Source organism: Neofelis nebulosa, chromosome 8, assembly GCF_028018385.1.
Source record: "Neofelis nebulosa isolate mNeoNeb1 chromosome 8, mNeoNeb1.pri, whole genome shotgun sequence".
Taxonomy (NCBI): Eukaryota; Metazoa; Chordata; class Mammalia; order Carnivora; family Felidae; genus Neofelis; species Neofelis nebulosa.
This window is the reverse complement of record NC_080789.1, coordinates 137,905,144-137,926,458: the sequence shown is the minus strand read 5'-3', so window position 1 is coordinate 137,926,458 and position 21,315 is coordinate 137,905,144. Positions and strand designations below refer to the sequence as shown.

General features: G+C 46.8%; 2 protein-coding genes across 9 annotated transcripts in view; one reads left to right on the top strand and one right to left on the bottom strand.

Moving 5' to 3' along the window:
• The window catches only part of TASOR2 (transcription activation suppressor family member 2), an 80,803-nt gene extending 74,551 nt beyond the window's left edge, over positions 1-6,252 (top strand). For 7 of the 8 annotated variants that reach the window (XM_058681993.1, XM_058682000.1, XM_058681994.1 and 4 more), the window contains 5 exons: positions 403-528; positions 1,306-1,459; positions 2,311-2,416; positions 4,403-4,584; positions 5,068-6,252. In XM_058681993.1, coding sequence (XP_058537976.1) covers positions 403-528; positions 1,306-1,459; positions 2,311-2,416; positions 4,403-4,584; positions 5,068-5,186 — 687 coding nt within the window. In that variant the 3' untranslated portion in view covers positions 5,187-6,252. The remainder of the gene's footprint in view (positions 1-402; positions 529-1,305; positions 1,460-2,310; positions 2,417-4,402; positions 4,585-5,067) is intronic. The other variant, XM_058681997.1, reaches the window with a different exon arrangement.
• An 835-nt stretch (positions 6,253-7,087) lies between these two features.
• GDI2 (GDP dissociation inhibitor 2) overlaps positions 7,088-21,315 on the bottom strand; it is a 34,431-nt gene continuing 20,203 nt past the window's right edge. Inside the window, exons 5-11 of the mRNA XM_058682001.1 lie at positions 17,512-17,710; positions 17,149-17,280; positions 11,154-11,253; positions 9,794-9,965; positions 8,387-8,531; positions 8,132-8,186; positions 7,088-8,038 (exon numbers count right to left, since the gene is read on the bottom strand). Of these exons, the coding sequence (XP_058537984.1) occupies positions 7,892-8,038; positions 8,132-8,186; positions 8,387-8,531; positions 9,794-9,965; positions 11,154-11,253; positions 17,149-17,280; positions 17,512-17,710 (950 nt within the window). The 3' untranslated portion in view covers positions 7,088-7,891. The remainder of the gene's footprint in view (positions 8,039-8,131; positions 8,187-8,386; positions 8,532-9,793; positions 9,966-11,153; positions 11,254-17,148; positions 17,281-17,511; positions 17,711-21,315) is intronic.

Sequence of the window (21,315 nt, the reverse complement as noted above, 5' to 3'; positions counted from 1 at the left end):
TGCCTTTGAAATGGGTTTGTGGGGTGCCTGGGTGGCTCAGTCGGTTGACCGTGCAGCTCTTTCTTGATCCTGGCTCAGGTCATGATCCCAAGGTTGTAGGATCGAGCCCCTCGTCGGGCTGCATGCTGCATGTAGAACCTGCTTAAGATTCTCTCCCTCCCTCTCCCACCATCACCAAAAAAAAATTTTAAACAACACAAAAAACTTTTGAGTCCAGTTAGTGACACCCACGAGCCATGTTTTAGACGCGGAAGCTCCTTTAGAAGACAAACTGCCGTTTCTGTTGCCTTGTTGGGATGCAGGTTAGTAAACAGGATGTGCTTTCTGATGTCCAGTGAACTGTAGAAGTAATTCTGTGCAAATACGCTTTTTTATTGTAACGGTTCCTTGTAAATCTTTCAGGCCCTTCTGAGGAAAGGAGGCCACACAGAAATGGAACCGCAGCATTTCTGTCAAGCTTTTCCCAGAGAGAACGATACACTGGTGGTCGTCATCAGAAACGAAGACATAGCATCGCATTTGCATCAAGTACGTGTGGTGATCTTTTCTTACAGTGTGTGTGTTCTGGGCATTTTATGTTGTCTTCCAAATGACCAGACCCGTCGTCGCTTCCCAGGGCAGAAGTGAACTTTCCCACTGAATCCAAGTGGGAAGCCGACGGGGGTCGAGGGTGCACCCTCGGACCGTGTACTTACCGAGGCGTTTCTGGCACGTCGTGTCTGAGTTGAGACTTTCATAGTAACTGGGGCAGAACCACGGAAAGGGAGGTATCGGGACACTTTCTCAGCTGAGATACAAACCTGTGTCTCTCAGTGCCTGGCAGCAGTAAATCTCCCTTCGGAAGGACTTGTGAAAGTGTTCTTACCTCTTTGCTATGATATTTATTTACCCGTTATTTGCATCAGAGTAATTGCCTGTCCCAAGAACTGCGCTCGGGGGTGGGAATCAAGCCCTGCCGTGCAGGAGGCCCGGGGAGCCGGAGAGAGAGCAGCGACGGTGTGAGCCTGTCGCCTGCTTCACTACTTGACGGGTGTCCAGGCCTCCGCTGTGCCTTCCCTCCGTCACCGTCCTCGGCCTTTGGAGTTAGAAGGGGACGGGCCGGAGCGAGTGTGCGGCGTGGATGGTGAACGGAGTCAGGACTGCCTGTGAGGGGCGCTCCTGGTGTTGGATAGGGCTTTGCAGGATTCCCGGTCAGTCGTCCAGGCGAAGTTCTTTCCGGCTGTCCCCGAACCTCGAAACCCTGGGGTAAAAGTGCCGAAAGCGACCTGACAGACCTCTTTCCCGGGATGCGTCTGTGTTTGCTAGATTCCCTGTTTGCTGAGGCTGAAGCACTTCCCCGGTGTCGTGTTCGCTGGCGTGGACGGCCCTGAAGACGTCCCCGAGTGCACCTACCAGGAGCTCTTCCACGCGGGAGGCTTTGTGGTCTCAGATGACAAGATCCTGGAAACTCTGACATTAGGTTGGTCTTGTATTTTCCTCTCTTCTTTCTTTAAAGGACAGTCAAATCAGTTTCTCTTCACCCAGTGACCCGACTGTGATTTCACCCAAAAGAAAGTAACAACTCGGTCTCAGTCGCCACCTTCAGAGGCCTGAGTTTTTGCCGCGTGCTGAGCACTTGCACCTCCCTGGGGATCGCTGGCATCCTCCTCCCCAGCCCGCGTGCTCTCCGCCTCCTGGTGCTGCCTGGTGATGGGACCGCCAGCCCCGCTTCTCGGTCCCTTCCTGTCAGTGCTGCCGCGGAGCCGTTCACCGTGGACTCTTGCTGTAACTGTCCCTACACTGGCCCCGTCCGCTCCCCCCCCCCCCCCGCTCCCGTTGCCATCACCCCTGCCATGCTGTTGATGTTCTGGAAGTCAACAAATGGCTCCCAAAAGCCTTCTTGAGTATGTGCCGAACACTCACAATTCCCTTCCCTCTGGGCACGGGACGCGGAGGGAGGTCAGGGCGGCAGCCGGCTTTGAGGTATCGTCGGAACCTGCCCAAGCTGACGGCCCAGAGAACTTGCCATAGGTGCCCCTCGTGGGCCAGAAGGCGGGAGGGGGTTACCTCCACAGGCGTGACTTCCGCCCAGGCACCTGTCTTCCTCTGGCGCAGCGGGCGCTCCCGCTTGTTCCGTGTGTCCGTGCCGCGTCCGCGTGGCGGTCCGGGCGCTCCTGCCACGGCCGAGGGGACCGCAGGTCGCCGCGTCCTAGCCGTGAGGGGGAGGCCCGTGCACTGAGGCCCGGGACCTCGGTTCCCACCGGGAACCATCGCCGGGCTCCGACCGCACGAGCCGGGAGCCGACAAGGCCTCTTGTGTTCCGCTGTGTAGTTCAGCTGAAGGACATTGTCAAAACCCTGGAGAAGCTGAACGGAAACGGGAGATGGAAGTGGCTGCTTCACCACAGGGAGAATAAGCAGCTGAAGGAAGACGTCAGGTGAGGTCTGCGCGCGGGGGTGGGGGGCAGGGGCGGCCACCTGCACGTCCAGGCGCCACCTTCAGCTCCATTGGGGGTTGAGATTTGGTTTCTGGGGCCGGGTTTTTGGGGTAGACAGCGGGGTCGGGGCCGCCGCCCGGAGTTTGGGGCCCACGCTGTGTGCGCTCGGCCAGGAGGGGGTCAGGTGCGCGAGTCTGGAAGGTGTGGGTAGCGAAGTTCAGGTTCCGCCACCGTGAACGGAGGGGACGGAGAGCGAGCCGTGGGCTTGCCACCATGGTGCTTTGTCCGGTGTTGATTCGTGTATTGTTTCCACGGTCACGAGGATGGAAAAATTGAGAGCAGGACGTATCCTCAGTTAAATTTTACCCCAAACAAGACCAGAAACAGGTCTTGTTTCAGATGTACAGCTGCTGAGCCCTGGGGCCTGCGGGAGCCTCTGCACTCGGGGAGGCAGGAGCCAACAGGGTCTGGCGCGGGGAGCTGGGAGGAGACCCCACAAGCCCCGGTCGAGGACCTGCGGGGGCGCTGACGGGCGTTTTTGGCGGCGTCCCGGCCCAGCTTCCGAGGCTGCTGACGGCGAGGACCTGCTTCAGTGGCATAGTGGAAGCACAGGGCGAAGACAGAGCTGATCCAGCTCAGACAAGAAGTTGTGAAGCTGGGCTTCGAGCCCGGAATGTCCATCTCTAAGATGACCACGTCTCCCCGCACCACGCCCTCCTGAGGAGGACAGACGTAGGTGCAAAAGCGCACACGCGGGAGATCTTGAAAGGGACGCAGGCAGCCCCGAGCAGGGTTCCGGGAGAAGCTCGTACCTAGGAACAAGTGCAGGAGGGCAAATGAGCCAGGGCGTCCAAGCGGACCCGAGCCCACGATATCGTGGAAGGGGTGCAGGGCTCCAAGGACCTGGTGAGCGCAGAGGCTGTGGCCAGGAGATCCCGAGGAGGTGGTGAGCGGGCACTTCAGAGGAAAGATTCAAGTGCAAGGAGGAGTTCCGAGGTACCACCTCACCCCTGGTCAGCTGGCACGAATAAGCTTACTTCCCGTTCATGGGACTTTGGGGTAGACGGACCCCTTGCTGCTGGCGCTGTCCTCTTCAGAGGGCACCCGCCTCACATGGAGCGGGTGCAGTGGGAACTCGTCAGAAAACTCCCCACGTCCTGTGGCCTTCAGAGGAACTCATCTTAATCTAAAACCCCAAAAACCTAGGCGTTAAAAACTGCAGTTCCCCAAAGAACGTTTATAGCCACGTGATTATGAGAAACTACAAAAGCAGCCTCCCGTCCATCTCTAGGCGAACGTGACCGACTTCCACGGGAGCGTACCCACAAAAGCTGGTGTCACAGAAGTGCGCCGTGTGGTGCCCAGCGGGGCATCGGGTTCATCCCTGCTACAGGGCGGGAGAGCAGACACAGGGACGTTTCACAGTCAGACATCTTCCACTAAAAGAGGAAGAAAAGATAGGTAGTTAACAAGATTTTAAGAGAGGTGAGAAATTACGAAAATTCCCGCTGCTACCTAAGTGTAAGGACATCGGTGTTTGGCAAGCAGTGCGGGGCCTGAAGAGCGGCTTTGGAAGCGCTGCTGTGACAAAGCACCGCCGGGCCCGCTAGGAATGACTGAAGGGCCCGCCAAGCAGCGTCGTTGGGAAGTGGCAGTAGGTGAGCGCGTGGACGTCCCTCCTGCTCGGAGCGAGGCCCGTGCTTCCCGGACACCCGGAACGCTAACGGGAGGAAAGAGCCAGCCTGTCAGGTCGTGAGGGAACCTGACGGGACGATGACATCCAGGAAGCCAGGGGCCCGGTGGAAAAGAACAGAAAAGGCAAAGAGCATCCCCGGAGGTTTGAGTGTTTTGACGTAAGAGGTCAAAGTATAGCGAAGGCAAGCAGTGAAGGAACGAAACAGCTGAAAATCCAGATACGGTAAAAAGTAGCCTCCTGCAAGTTGCCAGGGAATCCGCATTTGGTTAACGATTCTGTGTACGTTGCAGAGTGGATTCGATCGCACGTAAGAAGAACTTAATACTGAGATCCTATCAGAGTGCGAATCTCATCGAACTGCTTCATTACCACCACTGTGACTCTCGATCGCCAACAAAAGCAGAACATTTGAAATGTCTGCTCAACCTGCAAGTTCAGCACGTCCACGCCAGGTTCGCGGTCTTCCTGACAGGTAAACTCACCGTGTCTGTTCTGCCAGCTCTGGAAGGGTCCAGGTGCGGTCATCGGATGCCGTACGGGATCTGTGCGCACACGCACTGTACGGGGCAGCCGGGACCCCCCTTCCTGCCTGGTATGTGCTCCTAAACGCATGGGAGGCCGGGCCGAGGGGCGCCGTGGGCTCTGTCTGGTGGCCCTCCGGTCCGCTTGTCTACTAGCTGTGGCCTGCGGGCACCTCAAGTTTTAGGCGAACGTTCGCCAAGCCGTTAGAACTACGGAAGGTAGGGCCACAGTCCTTCTGTATCAGCGGTGCTCGGCACCCCCACCCCCACCCCGGCCGCTCCCAAAGCTTCATACCCCTTCCTCCCTGGACCCATTCCCCATGGACCAAGTCGTTCCATAAAAGTTTTGCTTTTTAAATAAAAGGGGTTCTGATGCCTGAAAAGTATACATCAATGACTTTTTCACCAAAAAGGTATTTTTCTTCTTTTTACAGAAAAGCCTACCATCTCCAGAGAAGTCTTTGAAAACAGTGGCATCCTGGTTACAGATGTAAATAACTTTATTGAAAATATACAAAAAATAGCAGCTCCGTTTAAGAGTAGCTATTGGTAAGAACACTTTCCAGAACTCTCCCTCGTGAGGACAGGACTGATATGGACATTCTGTGAGGAAACCAGTTGTTTGAAAACTCTGCTCTTTACTATACATCATGCTGTAAATTTTAAATCTGTGTTAGGGGTGGGATTGCTGTTGGTTTGGCATTAAAGTCAGAATTTTTGAAGGATCATCTACTTCAGGGTCCCCCGTTTCATCTGAATGACTGAACACATTTTCACTTGTGGTTCATCTCGTTCCCAGGACGGAAGAGAACGTCCCTCTTCGACAGCATCCTATTTACAAAACATTTCTTGGTTATTCTGTTTATAAAGACGGAATGACCAATTTTGTATTTATGCAGGGGACTCCGCTGCAGCTTGCCTAGAACACCAGTGGTGCCACCAACAAATTAGTATTTTCCTTTTACTTTGGAAACTTTTTAGATACACGGAACAGCCTTCTCATATCTGAACAATCAATGTTCTACGACACAGGAGTGTTCTTCATTTCTTCACACTCTGCTCTAAAATCTTGGACTTCACTCACAGTGGGACAGCAGCTGTCTACCAGCTTTGGGTTATACTATTAAATATTGTTTTAAATTATTTCATTTTTACGGAGCGCCTTCAAAGCTATTAAGCTCAACGTTAAAAAGAGTTTTACAAACACGTTTACTTAGGTGTAGCAAAAAGAAGTCTATTTTAACCAATAGCTTTGTTTTTGCATGTCAGTGTCGAAAAGGCGTATATAGTGCATGTTACAGCCTGTTTGAAAGGTTTTGCCACCCTTGTAAAAGCTGTAATCTTGGTTTTATTTGCTGTTACTCTAGCAACACTACAGGAAGTTAAATGGTACAAATTTATGAACTGTCATTTTTCACTTAGATTTTGTAAACAGCGCATTACAAGTCAACCCTCGGAGGAAGAAAATCATTTATTTATGGTATTAGAAATAATTTCTAGGGGAATCTTTAAACTCAAAACCAAGCAAAAAAGTTTGTAGAGATACATAGTATCTATTTGGAACAGAGGTTTTTCTAACCAATTTGTTTCATTTTTTTAATAAAGACAACTGAAAATCATTCAGCTGTTTCTGCGATTCCTTCCCTGGAGAACCTTCTGGCAGTTTGTAGCCCATTTAACAGGTAGGACTTCGCTTCCACTCCTACCACGGGACCTCCATCTGCCGGTCCAGCCCCCACAGCCCTGACCCGAGAGAAGGCTCACAGAACTCCAGGACGGGACCTCTGCCCGCCCGCCCCTCCCGCCGAGTCGGAAGGTGGGCGGCTGACGCAGTTTCTCGTCTAGAAACACCCCCGCTCAGTGAAGAATCCAGGAAGGGGGCTGTAACCCTCCTTGGTCCACCTGAGCCCCTGCTGTGAGCTGAGCCTGCTGTCCTCTCCTCCCTCAAACGTCCACCCCTCCCCCTCTTGCCGCAAAGTCTTCCCATGACCCTTTTCTAAAACCACTTTTCCCCTTAACCGAGCCCCAGGGTCAGTCTCGGCCCTGCTGCCCTTCCAGACTGCCTCTTTCATCCTCGTACCCACTGGCCTGGCACCAAGTATCACAGGCGCTCCGTGGCTGTCGAGTGAGGGATGTGGAAATACAGTTCTTCTCTGTGCTTCTAGCCCGGCGGGCAAGGAAAGGCTCGCTGGGATTGTAGATGATCTTACCATGCAGGCCAAGCCGCGGGTTCTCGACTGGGGCAATTCTGTGCCTCAGGAGGCTGTGGCGAGAACACAACTTGGGGTCTACTCACAGTGAAGCCAGAGGACGGGCGTATGTTTAGCCATCGAAATCTGCACGTGGCCCCGTGCGCTGCAGCCACGCCGAGGGGAGTGAGCAGCTGGGGCGCACCTGGGGCAAGCCCCACTCGCTCTTAATGTCGGGACACAGACAGACCAATCGAGAAAGAACTGGTTTCCAGAGTTTGGCTTTATTTGCAGTACAGAAATCACCTGGAGCCATTCTGAGACAGACACCACTGAAGCGGAGGCTCTGTCAAATCAATACCGCGTCGCAGCTTTTGGTCCGTCGAAGAAGCCACACCTGGGATACAAAAGAAGCTTCTACGTTTACCTGCTTCACGATAGGGGTCTTTCCCCTCTGCTCTTCTCAATCTTATCAGGTTAAAACACCGCACACAGGCCTCCTCCAAGATGACTCTCACGGTCCGGAGTTGTGTTAGAATTTCAGGCCCACGGAACCCCAACTTGGGGCTGTGTTCCGTGGGCGCTGTCATAATACTTGATAGGAGACGTGAAGGTGTAGGGAGAACGCAGGGATGCCGTCCCGAATTATGGAACATTCCATCTCGAATCCCCTCCATGTCAAGAGGACAGACGGCACGCCACCCACCGATCCGGCTCTCGGGCGGCAGCAGCGCACCTGCGAAGGCTGCGCTGATTAAAAGATACAAATCCTGTATCAAGTGCTCTGTATCAGTATCACAAGGGATTTTTAAAACTGATGCTGCACTAGGGGGAAAAAAAGCCAGTACTGGTTAAACCGAACAGAATGTGGTCACCCGCCAATTCTGAATAGCCACTCCAGGAAAACGAGTTAATACATGATATTAGAAAGGGGAGGAATATTTACTGGTACAGTGCTCTGCAATCTCCGTTTTGATTACAAAAGCAGGCCTTACAATATTGATTTCATACGATACGCGTCATTTGCCAAAGGTAAGTCTGTCCTAAGGAGATGATAATCGCACTGCCGTTAGTCTTCCCCGTAGATGTCATTCTTCTTGCGCTTCATTTCCTCGAAGTCAAACTCGGATCCGGTCATCCTCTTATAGATGTCTTTAATGTCGTCACAAGTTGTCTCAAAGTGAGTTGTAGCATCGTATGCACGGGAAATAAAGATCTACAAACGAAAATCACAAAGACCTGAGACGCTGCAGGGGTGTCTCCCAATAAAGCCTGCGTGTTGATACTCTCTTCAGAGCGCCACACTCACCTGGCTTTCTGTTCCCAAATCTTTTGGTACAAGGAGGTCACTGATGCTAACAAATCTGGAAGGAAAGAGAGAACGGAGTCAGCAGGCGAGCGGACCCCAAGCCCACACTCCCAGCTCTGCCTGAAATTCAAAACCCAAAGGACGAGACCGGCAGGCACAAGGCCCACACCACAGCCACTGGCGGCTCTCACCCGGCTCGCCACACTCCGTGCAAGTATCAATCTCAGATGTCAGCTAAACGAACACATCGCTTACTTCTGTTCAATTGGTTCCAAAAGCTCCAGAGCCGGTCTGATTTCTTTCTCCGGTTCCTTGGTCTCCACAGTCGTACTGACTATGGCGATGTACTTGCCTTGTGCGGCCACGTTGTGTGCGGAGGAGATCATGCAGACGTAGATATCTGGAAACAAGGGAAGGCACTCACTGCCGGGGCTTGTAAAGCTCGGGAATATGCGCGTGCTCTGGCGTCCCCCGTGTATCTCCTCGAGGTGTGCGTTAAAATTGCTTGGGACTGACCAGATCTTCTAGGCAAACCGGGTCACACACAAAAGTCTGCAAGTATCCAGCGACTTCTAGCCCACTGGACAGTAAGGACACGCGGAGCCGTGAACCGCCAGGCTCAGGAGGTTTCTTTTCCCGGCTCTGCTACGGCTACCTACAGAGCCTCACAAAGCAAACTGACTGCTCTGGGGTCATCTTCCTCTCCGCGCCTTGCATTTAGAAAGGTTTATTAAGTACCGGTTTTTCATTTATTTATTAGGATAACAAAACTGCAAATCAGCATAAGCTATTCTTCGGTTGGCATAACAAACTCTGTCATTAGGGGCGCGTGGGTGGCTCCGTCAGTTAAGTGTCCGACGGGCTCAGGTCATGATCGTGTAACTCATGAGTTCCAGCCCCGTGTCAGGCAGGCTCTGTGCTGACCGCTCGGAGCCTGGAGGCTGCTTTGGATTCTGTGTCTGTCTTTCTCTCTCAAAAATAAACATTAAAAAATAAACTCCTATAATTCTTCCTATGTCCCACTCAGTAGCTACTCATTTTCCAATGTACAAAATCATGACTGAGCTCCCTTTGCTCTTTTGAGATTTTCACAGACCCTGCGATCTGCTTGGGGCCTGTGAACATCCCTCTGTTCCAGTCATGACCTGTGATTCTGGTTGCTCCCGTGGAAAAACAAACACAGCTCTTAATAGTGTGTTCAAAAGCTCCTAACTCCTTTTAAGTTGAAGATTCGATAAATATAAGCCTTAGGGCTTCACCTGGAAGGAAGATGGAAAAAGGTAGGGGATGAAGACAGCTGCTTAGCACAAACAGCTTAGGAATTAACAATTTTAGAAGTGAGTCCTGATCTTCCTCAGAGTATTAGGCTGACAAATAATGTCAGCTAATGACAGAAACCTCCAGAGGCACATAATCACGGACACCACACTCCTCTAGTCCAGCCTCGATCCCTCATTCTAGACAAGCGCACAGATCCAAGGCAGGGCTCTGGGACTCGTGTGCGCCTTCCAGTGTGAGGATCCCTCACACCTTGTTTCTCCTATGTAACTTAAAGTTTCTTCACTATAACAGAGCAAATAAAATTAGGAATTTGGGACAAAACATGAAGCGAATTACATTTAACAAAATCCTACAAACATCTGCTGGATCCTCAAAGCTCACCCGACTTCCGATTGACTTGGTTCTGGGGAATGATGATCTGGCAGGAGTTGGCATCGTTGGTGTTCTTGATGGGGTGGCTGAGGATGCAGATTACTCTGAGCACCTGGCCCACTTTTTCTACTCGGTCTTGGACGTAGCTGGGATCACAGATGAGCTGCTTACAGCGAGCAACCTGTCACAAAACGTGTAAGTAACATTTATAATATTCGGTGTCCACAATGTTTTTGATAGAAGGTTGACGCCCCTGTCCCTGGAGTAGAATCTGTGGCCCTCATAAGGTTAACCGTAACTACGGACAACTTAAAACTAGTTTTGCCAACAATCCCAACAGAGTCTCCTGGAACAGATCCGTGAATTCGAAGTCCTGTTCAAGTATTCGGCAACCTGGTGCACAGCCTTTAGAAGTACAGGTTTTAGAACTGCACAGACAGGTTTCAGATCCCGGCTGTAGCCAACCTCAAAGGGTGGTTGTTGGGTTAAACAGAATACTGTACCGAAGGCTGTCATCACAGGGGACTGTCCCCAGTAAGAAGTACATGTTCCGTAATTTCCTGAGAGGGAGCAGCCCTGAGAAACGAGGAGATGAAACTCCGTGCTAACAAAGACTCTGAGATAGCAGATTATTTCCCAGAACCTCCCGTGCTGAAAGCACAAGACAGTTACCAAAGGTCTACAACAGTAACGCTTCGTTCCGATGGCCACCCGGCGGGTGTCGATCACGTGGTCCTAACCCACGGAAGACCATCAAGAACACCGAAGTAGGTCTCTATCCCCAGCTTTGGAGCAGTTCTCACTCCTTGTGAGGGCTGCCATTTCACAAAATATAAATGATCTGGCTGGCAGACCCATGGCATCAGCATCCCCTGAGAACTTGTAAGAAACCGCAGGCCCACCGCATCAGGATGTGCACGTTACGAGGAGTAACACAGGTGTGTGTGCAGTTCAAATTTGAGAAACACTGCGCGAAACTCCACCTAGCCAACACCCAAATTAAATAATAAAGTCCTCAGTATCCACCAAGTCCAAACTCAACCAATAAATTATAAGCGGTACAAATAAAGCCAAATCTAAAGGAACACTCAGGAGACAGGCACCAACCTACACTACATAAATACAGACTACTTACCACTTAGACTTCATCCATAATGTCTATTTCCATCTGAAGCGCTAATCAACCCAAGAGGAAATAATACTTTTTAAGCACAACATCTTTAACTAGTCCTTAGTCATTACAAATGACAACCTGCCATAAAGAAACCACATGTAGTCTGGAATCTAGCATCAATGTCCATTCTACATTATGTTAAATAACACCTCCTTCAAAAAAACATGGTATTTTTTAAATTGTAAAAGCTCTTACCTCTCCTTCAGATTTCACACCAATCACTTTTCCATTTTGCACAATGATTTCCTCAATTGGCTTGTTGAGCATGTAGGTACCACCATAAATAGCACTTAGCCTAAAAAAATGTTTGAAATTATAATTTATAATTGTGTCCACGACTAAAGTCTCCTTTCTTAGATCTTTGTGAGTTACACAGGCGACGTATATCTGCTCAATTTCCTTCTAGAAGGCATTAGTTTAAAAGTCATTAAAGCAACAATTTACAAAATAGAGTCAAAACCATGAAGTCTCACATTCAGTCCTGAATGCCAAGTCCTTTTGAAGTGCTTATGCTAATCCTCCAGCATATAAATGAAACTGAACGGGGGGTGGGGGTGGGGGGGGGGAACCAATCAGGAGGCCCTGGAGAGTGACTAAAAAAGCAGACTGACACTGGAGAAGAGACTTGAAGGAACAAGCGAGATCCTCTGTGGTTCCTATGGCTCTCCCCCCGAAGGAACCCCTTTCTCCCCATCCCTGTAACAGCGCGGCTAGAACGAAGCAGAAAGCCAGCGGTCTTACTGATTCAAGGTGCCACAGGACAGAATCTGGGGCTGTCAAAGGAGATGAAAATTGTGGGAGGAAATCCACAAAAGGGCAGCCACCAAATCTATAAAACCTCTTCAAATCGTTAACTCTGGAAGTGCTTGCACCTGAGAGATTCCAAGAAATCCAGCAAAAGCAACAGCCAGAAGGTGAAAAGAGCGGAGCCGAGATTATAGCTGAGGGCCTTAAGGACAAATGGGTTTGAAGTCTGAAACTGCCACATTAGAGAGCTTGGTCTATGCACATCTTGAGCTTTCCACTGTAAACCCCAGGAGGATCACACCTCATCACAGCAGGACTAAAGATTAAGCCAAAGACACACACGCGCACACACACACACACACACACACACACACCCCCAACACGCCCTCCCCATCCAACAAAGTGTCAACTCAAGCCTCAAAAGTTCAAGGTGCCTGGCCAATAATTTAACTACCCACTTGAGCAAAAATCGACACTCTTCAGAGAAAGAATCCAGCATCTCTAAAACGTGCCAATCAATGTGTCTAGTCTGCAATCCACTATCACCAGACATGTGAAGAGACAAACTGTGACCCAAAGTAAAGATTTCGGGAAAAGCAATCGATACAGATGCCCAGATTACCTACCGATGTTAACATATGCAGGGGTAAAAGGCCGCTATTATGTATACATTCAAGGACAAGCATCCTCATTCAAACAGACATTCAAGAACACATTATTAGCACAGGGGCGCCTGCCTGGGTGGCTCAGTCGGTTACACGTCCAACTCTTGATTTCAGCTCAGATCACAATCTCACGGTTTGTGAAACTGAGCCCCTCACTGGGCTCTGTGCTGACAGTGCAGCCTGCTTGGGTTCGTTCTCTCCCCCTCTCTCTCTGCCCCTCCCCCACTTGTTCTCGTTCTCTCGCTCTCTCTCTTAAAATAAACTTAAAAAAAGATTAGTATAAATGTATCCAGTAGGATCAAAACGAGTAAACAGAATCTCATTAAAAAAAAAAAAAAAACTATACTTAAAAAACTAGAAATTCTACATATAGAAGTACAGTACCAGAAAACAAAGTTAAAACTCACTGACTGGGATTCATAGGCTTTTGGAAATAACAAAAAAGGGAGCCTGTGAACTTGAAGACAAATCAATAGGCATTATCCAATATGAAGCATGGAGAGAACAAAAGTTAAAAAAAAAAAAAAAAAAAAAAAAAAAGCAAAGAGTCTCAGTGACCTGTGGAAGTAATACCAAGCATCCAACATGCACGAAATTGGGGTGTCCCAGAAGGAGAGAAAGAGGAAATGGGACGAAACATCTGAAGAGGACAATTATAAAATTCCCAATTTGATATACACGATTAACTCACACATGCAAGCAGTTCAGCAAATCCCCACGCAAAACCACGCAAAGGCGAATCCTAGCGAGACCGCCAAAAACCAGAAAGAATCTTGCAAGCAGCCAGAGGGAAAGACCCCATTCCAAACAGGGACACAGCGACCGAGGACAGGGCGGCCACCTTCTCAGCAGGAACAGCAGACACGAGTGAGGGAGCCGCAGCTGTCACGTGCGGGAGGAAAAAATCTCAAGCCGACAAAAATCTCACCTTCAAAAATGAAGGTGACAGAATACTTTCAGACCGATGCCAGCGGAGACCCCTCACCAGCAGACCCGAACTACAAGAATGCCACAGAAGGGCTGGACAGAGAGGTCACCACACCGAAACAAGGATTTACGAGAAGAAGAGCAACACGGATGGTAACGTGGTAAAATGACTACCGTTCCTTCTCTCTGCTTTACACTGTTTAGTGCAGAACTTGTAACACTGCACTGTAGAGTTTAGTAAGTAGACGTAAATTACAGGCACCAAGAGCACTAAGGAGAACGGACTAAAGGTGTTGCGAAGTGGTTCTATCTTATGCAAACTAGCACAATATCCACCCCAAACAAACTGATAAAGGATGCATATGATAATTTGCAGAGCACTAAAAAAGTAAAAACAAAGAGGCATGGCTACAAAACCACTATAGGGATTAATCTGGAATGGTAAAAAAAGACTTCATTAATCCAAAAAGAGAAAAGAACAGAAGCGGGATAGAAACAGATGGGAGGAAAAAGGAAAACAAGCAACAGATCCAATCCCAGCCATATCAATAATTAAATAGACATAAACTGAACCAATCCCATTAAAGGCCAAGGTTGTCATACTGGATAAAAAAGCAATATTCAACCATATGCTGTCTCTAAGAGACTCACTTCAGTATAAAAACAAAGTATGAAAGTAAAAGAATGGGGAAAAAATATAAACAGGAAGCAAGCTGGAAAGGTTGTATTTAGCATGAGACAAATCAGAAACGAGTCTCACCTTGTTAAAGAACTCTAAATGTATGAAGTACAAACTAACAGCACTAAATTGAGAAATAAGTAAATCCACTCTCTTGGTGGAAGACTCCCTCTCAGTAACAGAACTAGAAAAAGAACCCGGAAGAACACACGTGCGAGCAGCTCTCCCAGCTACCCGTACCGAGCACTGAGCCCAACACACACCGGATGTACGTTCCTTTTTCAAGGGCGCACTCACTCACCAAAATACATCATTTATTTGACCATAAATTAGGCCTTAATTTCAAAGATTAAAATTTTACAAGTTTATTCTCTGATCATCGCGGAACTGCATTAGATAGGAGTAACAATACACTATTTAGGAAAATCTCAAAATGTTTAGCAATTAAGCGCTACCCTTTCAAGTAACCCAAGGATCAAAGAAGAAAAACAGGAAAGATAGGGTACCATTCTGATTAATACATATTTAGAGAGAAACTTTAAGACTTTTTTAAATCCTCATGTTAGAGAAGGAAAGTGAAAATCAATGATCTGTTTCAATGTTAAACAGCTAGAAGAGGGGCACCTAGATGGCTTCAGTCGGTTAAGCGTCCGACTCTCGGTTTTGGCTCAGGTCAGGATCTCACAGTTCGTGAGTTCTGGCCCCGTGTCACCACCCACGCTCTCAGCACAGAGCCTGCTTGGGATTCTCCCCCTCCCTCTCTGTCTCTCTGTCCCTCCCCCACTTGTGCTCATGCACTCTCTTTTTCTCAAAAATAAATAAATTTTAAAAAAATTAAAGAATTCATTTGAAATGGTCAAATTTCTTGTAACACAACTGATGAAATAAGAAACGGGACATTTGAGTAGCCTCATTTTCAATTCCTATGTGTGTTTACACACACATACACACACTTGCAAATTAAATCCAACAATAAATTAAAAGAAAAATACATCATGAATTAAGTGTTGTTTCCCCTGGGAATGCAAGGTTAGTTTAATATCCAAAAAATAAATCTGTAGTTCACCGTAATAACAGCAGAAAAAGAAAATCTGCATTATTAACTCAATGTCAATATCCATTCATAATAAAACAGCAAGCCAAGAAAGAGGAATTAATTTTAACAAAGCCACCTATAAAAACCCTATAGAAAACATTTAGTAATAAATAAAGCAAGGATGTCCACTGTCACCAGCAAAGAACTTTACTTTTTTTTATGTTTATTTATTTATTTTGAGAGACTGAGCACGCCAGTGGGGGAGAAGCTGAGAGAGAGGGAGACAGAGAATCCCAAGCATCTCCGTGCTGACAACGCAGAGTCTGACGTGGGGTTCAGACTCACAAACCATGAGACCATGACCTGAGCAGAAATCGAGAGTCATATGCTTAACCGACTGAGCCACCCAGGTATTCCACCAGCAAACAACTGTAAAATAAACTGGAAATAATTTCATTAACAGCAGCATCTAAATAACCTATTTGTGAATAACTGAACAAGAAAGGTGCTCAATCTCTACAACGAAAGCTACAAACACTGCTCCAAAAAAACCTAATACACGGAGAGAGCACACTCACGGACTGCAAAACTCCACATTAAGATACTTTAAACTCAACTGCGATGAAAACCTCAGCATTTTTTTTTTCTAGAAATTGACAAGCTGTTCTAAAAATGTATGTAGAAACGCAAAGGACCTACCGAAGAGCCAAAACAATTTTGGAAAAGAACAAAATTGGAGCTGACTTCCATTACTTGATTTCAAGACTTCACATAAAACTACACTAATGAGGATGCTGTAGCAACAGCATAAGAAACATAAACCGATGGAACAAAACCGATACGTATCTATGACCAACCGATTTGCCACGAAGGCACCAACACAGCTGGAGAAGAAAGTGTTTTCAACAAATGGTGCCAGAACAGCTAAAGTGTGGAAAGATACGAACTTCAAGCCATACCTCACCTCACACACCGACATTATTTTACAATGAATGAGAAATTTAAACATAAAGCTAAAACCATAAAGTTTCCAGAAGAAGACATCAGACCCTATCTTTGTGCTGAGGCAGGCAAAGCTTTCTTAGATAGCACCGAGTAAGCAGTAAACACAGCCAAATATCTGGATATACTATCAAAATTTAAAATTTGCACTTATCAGAAGAGAAGCCATTCACTGGGAGGAAGCACGTATAATACGGACCCGCTGCCAGAATACAAGATCTCCCACAAATCAGCAAGAGGAGAGGCAACCCAACGAACGTTTAAAAACATGCAAAAAGACGCCAACACTACAAAAGTATACACATGGCCAGGGGATCAACACTAGTTCTCAGGAAATGCAAATTAAAGCCCCAATGAGACAGCATTTCACACATACGTGGGTGAGTAAAACCGGGAAGCCTGACGACACGAAGTGCGGACAAGGAAGCGGGGCGACAAGAAGTCGCACGGGCTGCGGAGCGTGTAGACGCCGCGTCTCCTGGAGTCAAACGTACACTTTCCAGGTCAGCCGGCGGTGCCGCTCCCGGACACTTACCCAAGAGAAACGATACCCTACGTCCACAGGAACTTTTACACGGAAGTCCATCGTAGTTTCGGTCAGAATACCCCCCAAAGTGAAAACAACCCAGACGCCCACTCACAGGAAATTGTGCCATATCTGTGTTTTTCATACAATGGAAAACTACTCAGTATTTTGAAAACGAACTAAAATACATGCCTCAACACAGATGAACCTCAAACAGATCATGAAGCAAAAGCCAGACACAAGCGAGTGCATATTCTGTTACTCCCTTTATATGAACTTCCAGAACAGGCACAAGTCAGGTACGGTGACAGAGCGCACGGCGTGGGGGTGATGGCCGTCGTGAGGCGGCGGCAGGGGGACTTCCCGGACAAAAGGTTTTCTTCTCTTGATTGTCGCGTTGGTTACACAGGTCTGACGGCAAACTAATTTTTTAACTGTAGACTGGCGGTTTCATTATGTGTAAATCTTCTGACAATAAAAATAGAAAGCATCTCCTGGCTCCCAGACCTCTCACCTCATCGCTCACAACCACGTGTCACGCACCCCCGCTGAAGAGGGGACCCGGAGTCACTGGGGTGTCGGCAATCAGGGCAGCGACGGGCACTCACCTTGCAAATCCCTGGGGCAGTTCTCCAAGGCCATAGAGAGGGTAAAGGTACGGGCTTTTGCCGTATCTTGCCAGAGACTCACTGTAAAGTTTAATCCTATTGATGGTTTCACAGCATGGTTGATCTAAATAGCTAGAAATAAGGAAATATTAGAAAATGAATACTCAAAGTGTTTTTTCTGAAGTGATTTCATTTCCCTACTTTCCTATTTTACGGAAAAGTTTCCATACCACTAATTTATAGCTAGAGGCTTTCATAATATAACACGGTTATCTTTGTTTTGTTAGAATTTTCATTTTGGAGAAGTGAGAAATTCAGCGACAGTTTCAAGAAAAATACAAATCTAAAATGCAAAAAACTTACTCATCGGTTCTGTAAAGTGCCAGGGCATGGCCCGTAAAATCTATGACATCTTGTCCCAAGTCAAATTTCTTGTACACATCTCGCATCGCAGTCTTCATAGGATCGATGCCCTCAAAAGTCCTGGGATCTTTTTCGTCAAAGTTGGCAACATACACTAGGAATTTTCTGAAGCGACGTTTTTCAAACAGTCCCATTAAGCCTAAAGAATTTGTCAAAAAGCAAACACTGACACCAGGACTCTGAGGAAAAGAGAGCGTGAGAGGCAAGCTGAAACGTGCCACGTTATTATCTGAGGCTGTGCTAATGCAATGAGAGACTTAAGACGCAGGGGCTCAGACAACATGGCTTCTACCTCCACTACCCTTTAAAATAAACCGACATAATGACAACAGATCAGTTATTCAGTCTTCAATTTTACAATTACAAGTAATTATAACCAGTACTTAACTAAAGGTAGGTAATATGCGTAATCGTGTCTCTCATCAGGCACAAGGTGAACAGGACCCCGAAAAACTATCCTTCACCAGGGCATCCACCCGAATGTCCTCCTCTGGACAACTGTGACCTCTACTCAGCCAACTGCCTAAAACTCTGAATGTTCTTCCTTTATCCTGTGTGCTACGATTCCCTCTAGAATTTCACAGAAAAGATGATTATGCTGCCAATCACTTACTTCAATAAACTCCTAGATAATCAGCCACTTTTCACACTAAAATAAAGATGAGGAGACAGGTATAAACTACTAGTTTCTAAACCCTCAGCTCTCTTACTAGTCAGTATTCCTTCTAGAGTATACAGCTTCTAGAAAGACAAGGCCTTCTTCCCCTTTCCTAAACTGTATGTATGGCTACCTTAAAAAACAATAAACTCTCGGGCGCCTGGTAGGCTCAGTCAGTAGAACGTGGGACTCTTGATCTCGGGGTTGTGAGTTCGAACCCCACACTGGGTGTGGAATGCTTTATCAAGAGGCTGGAGAAGACCTGTTCAATACCACTCAGGAGCAGGGTATTTTCCCACAAACTAAATACGGGGAAGTATCAAGAAAATGTAAATACTAGTTTCAGAGTGCACATTTTAACATTATGATCAGTAAATACTCTGGAAAACCACAGAAACCTGGTAAGAGATAGATTCTTTTTTTTTCTTTTTTTAAACGTTTATTTAGTTTTGACAGAGAGCATACAAGCGGGGTAGGGGTAGAGAGAGAGGGGGCCATAGGATCCAGAGCAGGCTCTAAGCGGACAGCAGACCTGATGTGGGGCTCGAACTCATCCGACTGAGCCTCCGAGGTGCCCCCAAGAAATGGATTCTTAAGTCACATGATGGCAAATGTCCTGAGGACTAGCTACTGGGCTCTGATCTACAAATTCCAAACACAGATTCAGAGTCTGTGGTAGGGGCTAAAATCAAACATTTAAACATTCTGCATAGGGCACCTGGGTGGCTCAAGTCAGTTAAGCATCTGACTTCAGCTCAGGTCACGATCTCACGGTTTGTGGTTTCGAACCCCACGTCGGGCTCTGTGCTGACAGCTCAGAGCCTGGAGCCTGCTTCGGATTCTGTGTCTCCCTCTCTCTCTGCCCCTCCCCTGCTTGTGATGTCTCTCTCTCTCAAAAATAAACATTAAAAAAAAAAATTAAAATGTTTTGCAAAGGCAGTTTACTGAAATTACTTAAAAATAAAATCTTTAAAAAAATAAAAAATAAGGGGCACCTGAGTGGCTCAGTAGATTAAGCGTCTCCCTTCAGCTCAGGTCATGATCTCGCAGTTTGTGAGTTCAAGCCCCGCGTCGGGCTCTGTGCTGACAGCCCGGAGCCTGGAGCCTGCTTCGGATTCTGGGTCTCCCTCGCTCTCTGCCCCTCCCCCACTGGCACTCTCTCATGCGCACTCTCTCAAAAATAAACGTTAAAAATTTTTTTAAAAATAATAAAAGTGATAAAGTCCCATTGAACAGTGTACTGTTTTGATATTTTGAGTATTATTTTCCCCAAGACTATCATCAAAACAAACAAAACTAAAAATTAAAATGGTCTTGAGGTTATTAATGACAGCTGACTACACTTAACATTTTAAAATTGTACTTATGGGGTGCCTGGGTGGCTCAGTCGGTTAAGCAGCCGATTCTTGATTTCGGCTCAGGTCAGGATCTCACAGTTCATGAGTTTGAGCCCCACATCAGGCTCTGCGCTGACAGTGCAGAGCCTTCTGAGGATTCTCTCTGTCCCTCCCCCTCTTGGGCACTCTCTCTTGCTCTCTTTCCCCCTCTTAAAATGAATAAATAAAACTTATAAAAAAATAAACTAATGGGACAGGGGCACCTGGCTGGCTCGGTCAGTAGAACATGCAACCCTTGATCTTAGGGCCGCACATTTGAGCTCCACGTTGGGTGTGGAGCTTACTTACAAAGAATGAATAAATTTTTAAAAATCATAAAATTAAAAAATGGGACAGAATGCACATACAGTAAAAGTTAAGGCTGAAAAGAAATACCCTGTGACCACATCAGCACCACACTTCTGTTTCGTTGTCAGGGGTGAAAATAAGATAGCCAATATAAGACAGTCCAATTTGCAGCTGCTTCTCTGACGATGCCTTCGTTCCCTGATCACACTAAAACTGTGTCCTCCCCCACCTCCCTTCATCTTTCTGCACAGCATTACCACCAACGGGTACACTTGCCTTATTTATTTATAGCCTGTCTCCCAATGTAAGCTCAATAACAAAGTATTTTTTATTTTCCCCTTCTGTTGAACCTTCCCTGCCCGAAACCTAGAAGGGCACTTGGCACGTTAAGAAGTGCTCCCCACTCAATCCACACAATGTCCGATGAGAGCAAATGTAAGAGAGGTCAACTTGTTCACGTACTGGATATACAATATATAAGAAAAAATGTTCAACCATAACGTAAGCGGGTTAGAAAAAAATCCTTTTCCAAAATACTCAGTTTCCAGAATACCGTTTGAATATCATTTCAAAGACTGTAAATACTGTTTTACTTTCTTTCACTTTCACACTGAGGTTTCTTTCCAAAAATTAAACTTATATCAAGACTTTTAAAATACAAAAAGCTACAATATCCAGAACAGTTTTAAGACAATAAATACAAGCTTTGCAATTAGCTAACAGGTATAAAATTTGATCACAGAGAATTAGAAGAATATTGTTAAAGTGTCCATACTACCCAAAGCAATCTACAAATTCAATGAAATCCTTATCAAAAATTCAGCAGCATTTTTCACAGAACTAGCATAATACTAAAATCTGTACAAAACTACAAAAGACCCTGAATAGCCAAAGCAATCTTAAGACAGACAAAGCTAGATTTCAAGATTTACAACAAAACTCTAATAATCAAACAGTATAGTACTGGCACAAAAAGAGAAAAAGAGATCAGTGGAACAGGACAGTGAGCACAGAAATAAAGCCACACCTTTATGAAGAACTAATCTATGTCAACAGATGCAAGAATATCCAGCGGGGGGAAGACAGTCTAGTCTCTTCAACAAATGGTGTTGGGAAAACGGGACGGCAACACGCAGAAGAATGAACCTGGACCAGTTTCTTACACCACGCACAAACATAAACTCAAAATGGATTAAAGATCTAAACATGAGACAGGAATCCATAAAACTCCTAGAAGAAAACATAGGCAGTAATTTCATTACTGACATTAGCCATAGCAACAGTTTTCTACATGTTGGACTTCACCAAAATAAAAAAGCTTTTGCCCAGCGAAAGAAACCATCAATGAAACAAAAAGGCAACCTACTGAATGGGAGAAAATATTTGCAAATGATATACCTG